The sequence below is a fragment of the Corvus kubaryi genome, unplaced genomic scaffold (assembly GCF_017639235.1).
Source record: "Corvus kubaryi isolate FWS band 111438036 unplaced genomic scaffold, C.kubaryi_AGA036_p1.0 split2-37374, whole genome shotgun sequence".
NCBI classification, from domain to species: domain Eukaryota; kingdom Metazoa; phylum Chordata; class Aves; order Passeriformes; family Corvidae; genus Corvus; species Corvus kubaryi.
Window position 1 is genome coordinate 6,835,082 of NW_024582082.1, and position 11,800 is coordinate 6,846,881.

Sequence of the window (11,800 nt, forward strand, 5' to 3'; positions counted from 1 at the left end):
TTGTCTACACAGTGCAGTGCATTATCTGCACACAGATAATGAATTTACCTGTCTCACAGCTGGGGGAAACACCAAAGTTCTTCTCTTACAGACAACAGCTGAGCAAGGTTTCTGCTTTGTGGTATCCTGATTGCTGTGAGGTGAGACAGGTGTTTGCACACTCAGAGCCATGATGGCAAATGAAGGCACCCGGGTATATTTTGAAATATACAGATATATGTATTTTGTCTGACACAGACAAATATATACATACATGTGACAGATCTAACAGTGAGGTCTTTCCTGCTCTTGTGATCTTTTTTCTTCCAGCATGAATATCCTTTAGCAAAGCCCAAGGCTTTGGCACTGAAAGCCTTCAAACCCCAGTGAGGATGCTGAGGACTTCATAGAACTGGGCTACTGGTATTTGCCTTAATTTTTAAGTTTCATATAAAAAACAAATTCTTGTCAAACTCCCTCTTCCCTGTATATTTTCTTCTCCTCTGTTTTCTCAATCCATACAGATGAGAACAATTGCCATTACTGAATCTTACATTATCTTGCATGGATTTTTTCTCCAATGTGGGCATAGACTAATGTCACCTCCTGAGTGCAATTCAGCTGGTTTGTCCTGCTAGCTACTAATAAAAAAGACCAGTGTTTAAATGAGTATATACTAAATCCAGGTGGGCAAAAACACAACAAAATCCCAAACCAACAAAACCTATAATACCTGGTGTCTTGTCTTTTGACCCCGAAGTGAGAAAAAGCCTTACGCAACACACAAACATAAGCTACCTAGCAGTTTCTGGGCATTCTTCAATTGAAAACTAAAATCTGATGACACATTTTAAAATAGCTACATACTCAGGCTAACCAAAATTATTCCTTTGTTGAAAACTGCACAAAAGATAGTATGGAAAAAAAAACCCTATTAAAAGTAAAATAAATTAGTCTTATTACAAAATGGTATTTTAGCTTATCTGAAGAAAGTTTGATAAATATTTCTTTATGCAAAGAAAAAATTCTGTTATAGCCTCAAAAGAACTTAAAGCTGCTTTGATTTTCTTTTTTTTTTATTTCCATACATTTTTATTATATGTTTTGGAAAGTTCATGATTAGTATCTCTTATATGACTAGTAAATATACCCAGTTAAGAAACCACCATGCTCATTTTCACAGCTTCTTAGTACTCCATGCTGTCAGTAGAACAATTTCCTTTTCTACTGAGCAAGTAGAGTAATTTCCAGTAACTCAGAGCAGCTGAAACATTTAAGTACTGAAAAAACCAACCACCTTTTTCTGTCTGACTATTTAAGTTCTATGTCAGAGTTTGGGCTGCCTTTAAATAGAAACACAGCATTGTAAGCCAATTCACTGTCCTGACATTTGAGGCATTTCTTTAACTCTGTCTTAAGGGGTAATACTGTTATTTTTCCCGTAGGAACAAGAAAATTCTGGCAGACTTTGTCCCTAAGAGCTTCTCAGATGTTCAGATAACGTCATTCAACTAGAACAAGCTTCTGAGAAGGAGCACACCCTCCCGCCTGTTTCCTGCACACCCAACCACACAGCTTATCATCTGCACCCATTCTTCATTAACACCTGAACTAACACAGTTTTTTGCTACAAATTTCTGGTGTCAAGTTTCATGAAAAGGAGTAAACAAACCATTCAGCCAAGTCTCCAAACGGCAAGAACATTTTCTAGGTAAGGCTGCACGGGGGTGGCGTGGGGAGAGTGCAAAAATACTCGTCAAGAATCTCATTCATTTCCCATTGAACTCCTCACACGTGATGTGTTACCTTCTGCCCGACTGAAGCCTTCCATAACTACCCACAAACGTGGCAAACTAAGTGCTGAGCACACAGGCTTTGGAGGCCTGATTTTAACTTGGGACATGCATGAAACAAGAGAAATGTGGTTATGTAGCAGACAGTGTGTGCTTTAATACTCATCAGAAAGCAAAATAATTCAGCTGACAGAGGTTTTGATATTCTGGTATTCGCAGTAGTCCAGGACTGACCTTTCTTGAGGCTGCCCCCTGCAACCTATGCAGGGCAAACTATGGAACCACATGACTACTGTCTTCCTCCAACATGCCCATACTGTGGCTGTCCCCATGGACATGGCCATTTGAAACAGGAATAGACGAGGTGCAGCCAGCTCAGAGCTTCACAGGTACCAAAGCGCAGGAGGCACGCAACAGCACCCACAGCATTTTTACTAGAGAAACTCAGCTCACTCAGACTTCTGTTCTCACAGTCTCCACCAGACACGACTGAAGTCAATCAAAAGGTTTAGAAATTACTAAGGGGAGTGCAAGGCCAAGTACTGCACTCCTTGAGCCACCATTTCCATAGCTCCTGAGGCTAAAATAAAAATAAGAAGGCATATAGCAAAGCAACAGTTCCTCTGAGCAATGCTCAAACCATTTACCTTCTCTCTCTTTGAGTGGAAAATGACACAGGAACTGGGGTGAAGATACTACTCCGGCTTAAACAGGCACATAGCCAGGATCTAAAGTCAGGGCTGAACTGCGTTCAAAATTTCTTCATTTATCAACTAAAACAGATGGAAGAGAATTGTAATTTGGCTACCGTTTCTTCCCAGCTCTATATCACACAAACTGGAAGAGTATAAGGTTTCTGGTACTATTACAAATTTTATGTTTTGCTGACATTTTAGCTGGAGCAAGGGAAAAAACATTTGAAAATGCTGAGAGTGAGGCACACACAGATCTGGAGGGGCATGAAACACCATTAATGCACAGGGCATGATCAGTACCCAGAGTAAAGGAAATGTGATTGTTTCTGTGACGTATTTTACTCATTTTAGACCAAAATGACTACTGAGGATGTTGCGATCCTGGAGAAACAGAGCAGGACCAGCGGTGATGGATCATTCTCATGCCTGAAGCTCACTGCTATCAGCAGGGGCTGTTGCAGGCCCACACTTGGGTACAGCTAACCCTGTTCACGTGGGCAGGGGGTACCTACAGCCAGGATTGTTGTTACTGACACTGGCAGCACTGCAGAGTCCTCCACCTGTACAAAATGGGTTCTTTCAAGGCCAGAGTTTCAAAGACAGATAATATACAAGAGCTGGAAGATATCCAGATTATCAACCCAAAAGCATCAGACAAGACTGCTAAATATAAAAATTTTTTACATACAGCCAAACTGTTTACGTCCAAAGGTTTAATTGCTTGATAAGAGCTATGAAATTAGAAAAGACAAAAAACTTCATTACAAGCATATTTTACTTGCAGATGCACCTCACATACATGCACTGTTAATACTCTAGATGTAGTTCATGGAGTATTTTGTGCCGCAATTCACATGTTTGAACAAGTTTCTCTGCAGCATATTGTGTTCTGAATAATAGTATCTTCAGAAGCTATCAGTTTCAGAGAAGAAAAAGATTGTTTACGCAAATGTGCAGAATTAAGTAAAAGCTTCAGTTGAGCACTAAGCAACATTGTTAACCATGCATTGTTGTAAAAATAAATAAATCCTTTTCAATACAAAGACTACATAATAACCACTCACCTGTCTATGAAGCAGAACATATTTGGGCAGGTACTGTTAGAAATTAGTGACTGAATGTAGTGTTTATGGTCACATTCCTTAGGCACAAGAGAATCACATGTATTTTGCTCAAATATATTTCCCATATATTAATATTTCCCCTATATGAATTCTGCTACTACTCACTGTAAGGTGGAACAGAACAGCCGGTGCACTAGCAAACCAATTACTGATTACTAAAACTGTTTCCTGTTTTTAATGGGCATAACTTTTCTCCTCCAGCGGATATTTTACACATTAAGGTTCTCTATCTAACACCACAAACGCAAAATTTTTCAAGTCCTCAGAGACAAATTCTGCTCTTGGCTGATTCTGGAAGCCCAGCACAACCACACTGTGGATTCAGTGCTGCAACTGAGTTCTGCATTTTTCCTAACGTTACTCACAAACATGTGATCCTGCAGACATTCAGCTCCAGATGTAGCACTGGGAGGCAGCACAACCGCTGAGCATGAAACCACCACGTGCTTTACTTTCCACTCGTAAAACACACTGCTGAAGTGGTCACCTACAGCATTCAGCCAAAATTACAACACAAGTTTCAGGCTCCAAGTCACACTGGACCAGTTTATTCCAGAACAGAAGCTTGGATTCATCCAAGCTGTCACCATGAGCATACGCTAACTCAAAGCATACACAGAGCAAGGGATAAAGCCCTTTGAAAACACAAGGACAATCTATCAATCAACCAGAGGAGCTGATCATCCCAAGTCAGCAAGGTTTGTAACATGAGACATGTAAACACACCCTCAGTCACCTGAAAACGAGTGGTGGAATTGTTTCAGAAAAGAAGACGACCTCACAGTGCACAATCAGGTACATACACCCCATGCTCTTGGTACATCCTCATGCCTCATGATTTTACCTGCAGTAGGAAAGGGAAGAAACAGAACCCAAGAGTTTGTAGAAACACCTCCTTACAACACTTGCCAGTGTAACCCAAGTGTAAAGAAGCATTTCCACTTGAGTATATCTATACGTACATGATTCACTCACTCCAACCTCTCCTCAAAAAGATTTCTAAGTTCGAGGAAGGAGTTGAAATGCAGGGAGGGAAACCAAGAAAGTGACTGTTCCAAGGGCTGCTCGGTGAGGCAGGAGACTGCAGCTATCCCCAGACAACCCAGGCCATCCCATAGGGAAGAAGCGATGCCGCAGGCTGGGAGGAAGCAGAGTGTGCTCTGACAGAGCTGACCTCATGATGGCCAGGACGTGCAGGGCAGCCTCGTGATGCCAAATTCTCAAGTCACCACGAGCTCCCAGCCACCATAAGACATGCCAGCAGGAAAGGCAGCAAGGGTGACCTTTCACCTGTTAGCTCATTTTGTAATGAGCTTTACCTCCTGCTAAAAAACTAGAGAAAAAATGAGCAGAGGGTTTTTTCACTTCGCTGTTCATGTTCCCTGTTCCACAGGTGATGGGAAGAAGCCAAGGTGAAGCAAGGGCTAGGCAGAGTTCCCACCAGAGCAGGGAAAAACTTCCCAAGGCACAAAGCCAGGCAGACACAAGCACCCCAACAGTTTTCAAATTATTTCATCAGTCTCTGCACTCACATGCACCTAGCATGCTGGGAATATCAATCCAAGTTAATTCCTTCAGATCTGGTGATAATATGAGTAAATAATCACTGGATGGACTGCCAACCCTCTGATTATCAACTCCTTTAGTCACTGTACAGACTCAGCTTGCAGCTTTATTCAAAGCTAGCACCTAATTTTAAAGGACATGCTGCGTGTTTTAGGAGCACCACATTCCTACCTGGAGAAGCACTTGGGAGACCTAGAGAATGGTGGCAAGGAGGGCTTGGAGGGTGGCCCTTTCAGAAGAAATTATCAAAACTATCTCCAAGTTCCAGAGGTGCTTAGTGGAATCTTGTAGCTTGTATGTCTCTGTTTCCAAGACGAAAATTGACTTTAAGCATTGGAAGGTACATAAAAACTTACGTGACAGGAAATGCAAAACAGATTTTGGCACAAAGAAGTACTTTAGAAAACAGCGATATATTTCAAAACACAAGCCAAAGTCATCATAGCATAGAGAAAACTGTGCATAAATCAAAGTGAAGTATTTATTAAAAGTTGGTACACTCAAGCTAATGAAAGCACCAAATAGCCAAAACCATACTCTTCCAGACATTACAGAAGAGATGGATTTTTACAAAAAAGCAAAACTTAAAAGGACATTAAAAGGCAGAAATGAACTTAATAAAAGCACAGTAACATTTTAGATGTTTAAGAATTTGAATAGTCTTAAAAATTATGGCACGAAAGCTTTTTAAACTCATCAGGTAAGTGAAAAAGATAAAAGCTGGAGCTATTACAAAATAGGGTTCAGCTAACGCTCTTTTGGAAGATAGATTTTGAGGTGGTGAAATTCCAGGAGTTTTACAAATATTGACAAAAAGCCTTGCAGAATGCCAGAAATGAACAAACATAAAACATGCTGCTTCATTAATAACAGGTTTTGGTCAGGCTGGCCTGATGCACTGCTGAGGAACAGCTTTAAAAAGCCTTATGCAGAGCTATTAGGATCAGGAATTTGCTGGCTGCATTGCTCCCAAGAACTGACACAGTTTGGCAAGAGATCTGCTTCCCTGGGCTCAGCCAAGCTGTACACAAAGCTACCTGCTCCTGAGAATAAAGTTCTGTGGGTAAAACTTTTGACTGGAAATACCAGTATAAAGACAACTTTTGTGTTCCTCCTTCACCTTACTCCAGCCTCCACTTTAAAAAGCTGTAGTAGTCCCTGGCTACACATTAATAAATGTCTCTGAGTCTCTTTGCACTTTATTTCAAGAAATTAACCTCTGGTTCAAGAAGCAATTATGCCTTTGTAAGAAAGCATGTAGCATTTTTACTGTGCAAGAACAATAGCTCTGCAGAGGAACTGGCTCATGAAGCATCTCTGTATCAAGCTACCCATTTCCAACTCTAGGTTTATTGCATTCCCTTGATGAATGCCGCTGCCAAAAATGATGTGAAAGGAAACATCTCAGGATACCACTTAAACTCACTGCCACAGAGAACAGAAAGAGTCTGGGCTGACAGGGAATGCTTGCCTAGACAGATTTCAGGAAATACTACTCTGCAGTCAGCCTGAGGCCTTTCCTATCTCAGGAACCTGGCAAACTATCCTCTCAAATAAAGGAGCAGCACATATTACTAGAAGACCCCAAGAAAGCACATTTCCGGGATGACAAAAAATGGCTTTCTCCATAATAAAGAACATTTAAAATTATTTATTCCTGAATCTCCCAGCTTGCAAAACAGCACTCATTCTCAAAAATACGTAAATAACCAAAGCAAAGTCCTAAAGGAAGAATGTGCCCAAAGATACCCACCACAGCTGGTAAAACTTGAAACTGGAAGGGGTTCTGTCAAGCTTGAACAATCACCACACAGCAGTACCTCTACAACAGCTGCTTTAACAAGAGCAAAACAGAGTTTGCAAACATCAGTGGAATGCCCCTCAGAATGAGATGGTTCTTTAGAGCTCCCTAGACTAAAATTTAAAAAAAGACACTGAGGCTTTTATTGAGCTGTAGTGTAAAAAGAACTTCTGATTAATAATCCCTCTATCCTCCAGCTAGGGAGGCAGGATGTCTAGAGACAGAAGGGAATGAGTATTTGAACTTTATACATAAGATGGAAAAAATCCCCACTGAGTTTCCCTCCTACATACAGCCCCAAAATGTGCAAGTCCCATAGTGCAGTGTTACAAGATCATCCCTCTCCCCCTGCCACATACTAATAGCGCTCCCAAGTCCAGTCAGGATCCCAACACACATACTCTCCTGCAGAAACTCTGCTGCAGTCCTTGCAGCTGTATTTACCATTGGAAATACTGCACTACACACATCTTGACAAGGATATAAAGCCTCAGCCCTCTTGGTAATTTACTGAGCTTTGGGCTAAATCTACTGAGCCCATTTTGAAGAACAAAAAGCTGGTTGAGTTTTCAGTGACCTACCAGCTCCCTTTTCTCCAGAGGGCTGAAGTGGATCCCTGGAGAGCCAAGAAAGACACAGCAGCTGAAAATCACTATCTGTGACAGTCACTAATGTAAACGTCCAGTGGAATGTTTTGTGTGCCCATATAATATACAGCAGAAATGCATGGCTGCTTCTGCTTAATTTAAGGAAGTTTTTGTAAGATTATTTCTATTTTACTGGAACAGGGTTCATTTATTTACTATTTTAAAGTGTATTTCCATTTCAGACACATACAGCTTACAGCTCATGTGAACACCTTTACATATTTTTACAGCAGGAATACTTTGATTCTATAATTCTAGAAAACTGCTTACGTGAAATTTTATTTTCCTAATAACTGTAACAGCCCAAGCCTGGGCTGAGCTCTCCTGTCACCAGCAGCAGCCTGTGCCAGATGCTACAATATGGCCAAGAGATTCTATTTATAGTAATAGTAACCCTGAGGGAAAATCCACTCATGTGAGTATTATTTGCAGTAGACAGCAGGTACTCTACATCTTGGAATTTAAGGGCTTGACTCTTCCCTCCTAGAATACTTGCAGGTGTTTCTGTGTTTCTTGTCAACAGATTTTACCACTAAAATTTGAATATTCTTACTCACCATGTGAATGTCAAGCTGTACCAAGAGATTTCAGTCTAAGGGCCAAGTCTGCCAATTGCCCTGCATTAAATGGAAGAGCTAAAAAACTAACAAGTAGTGGATCTGCTGTGATTTCCTAAAGTTTCTTCTGTAAAATAAACTGCATATATATATATTAAAAAAATATATAAATGGCAAACTGGCACCTCAGCAAATATTTTACAGTTGCTAACTTACTGGTCCCATTTAGTGTTCCTAACTTACTGGTCCCATTACTAAACCTGTTAACTTCTCCAGCACCTAGTCCTGAAGGGTTTTACACAGTCTGGCTAGACCTAGGCTCACAAAATTTCACATACTCCCAGCACAGAAAGAGATTCTTGGCAGGAAACAAAAAAAAAAAAAAAAAAAAAAAACCTACCACAAACAAATCAACAACTAAACAAAATGCTTCTTCTGAAAAGCAGTGTTTTATTTTTGAAACAGTGTAAGGTCAGATAAGTAGAACTGATGAATTTTCACAATAAGCCTCATAAAAATGCAAAATATATTCATAATAAAAAAAAAAGAGTGGCAAAATCATCCTTAAATGTTCTGCTATACTAATGTCATTGCCAGAATAGCTGGGTTTTTCTCTCCAAGTGCATATTATTCACAAAATATAGTTACAGAATTTATGCATTTTTATGGTTGTTCTACACAGTCTCCTCAATAAGAGACCAAATCTTTCAAAGGGAAGAGAGACAGAAATAACAGCGCTCAGAATATTTGGGAAATGCTCTGTTATTAAGGCTGTAAACAGATACAATTTATCAATCCGTTAAACATCACCTTGCACCAATGGAATTGATGAGGCTGTTGCATTCAGGTTCACTGGAACCAGCCACAGCCTAAACTCTAAAGTGCATGTTTCCAGCATCCAAAGACTCAGCTGTCCTAAATAACAGTCTCTATTTTGTACATTATCTGAAAGTTTCACCAGGAATTGATAATCCTCACTAGTTGTGATTTTAGCTACAAACTTAGCCCCATTTGGAAAATGAAAGCAGCTGTTAGGCAATATGCCTAGAAAGCATCTGTATTAGTCTTCAAAAATACTACTTGGTTCTTCTAAGTCAGAGCTGGATCTCCCACCCTTCCCAGAGCCTCATCAGCCTTTCCCTGCAAATTATACCTGTGGGTCCACCAAAAAAAACCCCAACTGCAAATTCACCAGTTACCAGTTGACAGTTCACATCACAAAACAAAACAGCACTATAAATTTCAGACCCAGTTTGGCACAGAATGATACAGATGACGAGGGAAGCAAAGACCTTGCCAAGTACTCACTCTCCTCCTTTCAACACGGGTGTGATCCCCACATTTATGCCCCAGGTCTGCACTGCAGCTGTTGCATGAAGCACCAGTCTCTAGACAAACCCATCATGAAGGCAAGGCAAAAGGCACGACAGTTATACAGAGCAGTCCTAGTACTCCTTCTCTTCCCCACCAAGGCCTCTGGTCCAGTATTAAGATGATTTGGAAAATAAGATGACATCAACATCATTAAAACATTTTGTTTCTTAGAGAAGATCATTTAAAAAAGGATTCACCTCCACAGTGAATATCAAGAGGTGTGCAAGCAGCTCTGATCAGTGTCTTCAAAAGTTGTGTGAGCTCCAGGTAAGGTCCAGGAGCATGTCTTGACTCCTTGAGGACTCATATAGTCCCATCAATATTTTTTGAAAACCCCTGTGCTTAGGTAACTGCAGATACACTATTATCCATCTAAACTGCTAAATACTGCAGTTAAAAGGGGTATCCCACCTCAGAAAATGAAGCCCATCAGTCAGAGATCTCCCGTTAGAGAGCAGCCCAAGGGCTGATCATTTGTAGGCAGTAAATTTCAAGGCAGCGGGTGGAAGGAGAGCTTCATCACACAGTTAGAAGTGCGCTTCAAGAAGCGCGTAACTCTTTCTAATGAAGCAGATTGTATTTGCATCCAGGTGGCAAACTACAGTTTAAAAGAATATTGCAGGTTCTCTCTTTGCCAGGACGCAGACACGGCATTTCTTTCGAGCGTGACCATTATTCACGCGTGCAACAGCACAGAAACTACCTGTTTCCAAGCACACCAGCCCGCGGAGGCCCCGGGCGAGCCCCAGGCCCCGCAGAGCACCCGAACGCAGCCTCTCCCTGCCCTGGCCCCCACAGGCCCGGGCCGTGCGAGCCCACCCGGTCCCTCGGGCTGCCCTGCTCCCCCTCCTGAGCTTGACCCCGCTCAGCTGATCCGGTGCTACTGAGGTCAGAGCATAACGAATTTCACGAAAAGCCCGACTCCTCTCTTGGCCAAAACTTCACGTTTTCTCCCCGTTCCTGAGGCTGCTCCCTGGGGACCTGCCCGCCTGTCGCCGTCCCCCGGACATCCCCCGAGGGACCCGCGGGGACTGGGGCCCCACACACGCCGGGGAAGGGGAGGCAGCCGCGGGCTGGGGGCGAGGCACGGCCCGGCGTTGGGAGCGGCGGCCCCGGCAGCGGAGGCAGCCGAGCGGAGGCACCGAGGCAGCCCCGACGTGGCGGTCCCGGGGGACTCCCGCCCCGCGCCCGCCGGAGGGGCCCGGCCGGGGCGGCCCCGGCGCTCCCCCGGAGGGCGGGGGACGGATCCCCCGGGGCTGGGGGGAGCGGGGCACGTCGCTGAGCAGCTGCCGAAGTCTGCCAGCCCCCGCGTCCTCCGGGCGGCGGAGGGAGCTCGGAGCTCGGCGCAGAAGTTTGGGGCAGGGGAGGAGCGCGGCCCCGTCCCGGTTACCTGAAGACACAGTCGTCGCGAGCGTCCCTGGTCGGGGAGATGAGCCCGTGCTTCTTGTTGAAGAGCTTCTGGAAGAGGGTGGGCGGCATCTTGGGGCGCCGCCGCTGCCCCCGCCGCCGAGCCGCTGGGCTCCGCGCAGCGCCGTCCCCTCGCCACGGCTAGTTCCGCCCGCCCCGCTCCATTCGGTGTCACAGTCATATGACAGAAATTAGTCACCCGGCGCTGCCAGGAGGGGAGGAGGGAGCGAGGGGGGAGGGACGGGCGGGAGGGGGGGAGGGACGGACGGGCGGGGCGGGCCCACGTGGAGAGCGGAGCCCCGCAGACCCCGCGGGGAGTTCGGGGTTCTCCTCTCTCACCCGCCTCGGCGGCTCTTGAGGCGGCAGCGGGTGCGGGAAAAGCGCCTGCTCCCGGCGGAGCTCGGCCGGGGGCAGGGCCGAAGAATCCCCCGGGGGGCGGCGATAATGCGCCGCTGTTGTGTTTTCCTTCTTCGGACGGAAGTTAAAGGCAGGAGCCCCAGGAAGGCGAGAGGAGGTCACGATCGTGGCATCAGATCCATCTCGCGGCTGTACCCAGCGCCTTCGGGACTATGCGTACAGGGGTGCAGCAGAGAAAGGTAACGTCTTTTACCCCAAACCTCGAAAATCCAACTCCTGCCCGCTCTCCTGCCAGGTACACGAAACGATTCGACCACAGCTGTAGCAGAATGGCTCAGCTCAGATGCACTCGATTCAAAACCTACAGGGAAGGTGGAACATGTGTAGTTGATGGCAGAGGAAGCCATCATTACAGGTAAAACATCCATCCACAAGATTATCTAGGACATAAAGCCCAGCACCTGACTCCAAAACAAATTATAAGAAAAAAAAAAAAAGTG

At 44.3% G+C, this 11,800-nt stretch overlaps 1 protein-coding gene across 2 annotated transcripts in view; it reads right to left on the bottom strand.

Moving 5' to 3' along the window:
- FNIP1 (folliculin interacting protein 1) overlaps positions 1 to 11,114 on the bottom strand; it is a 65,127-nt gene extending 54,013 nt beyond the window's left edge. For both annotated transcript variants that reach the window (XM_042014666.1, XM_042014663.1), the window contains exon 1: positions 10,927 to 11,114. In XM_042014666.1, coding sequence (XP_041870600.1) covers positions 10,927 to 11,015 — 89 coding nt within the window. In that variant the 5' untranslated portion in view covers positions 11,016 to 11,114. The remainder of the gene's footprint in view (positions 1 to 10,926) is intronic.
- Between the last annotated feature and the right edge of the window lie 686 nt (positions 11,115 to 11,800).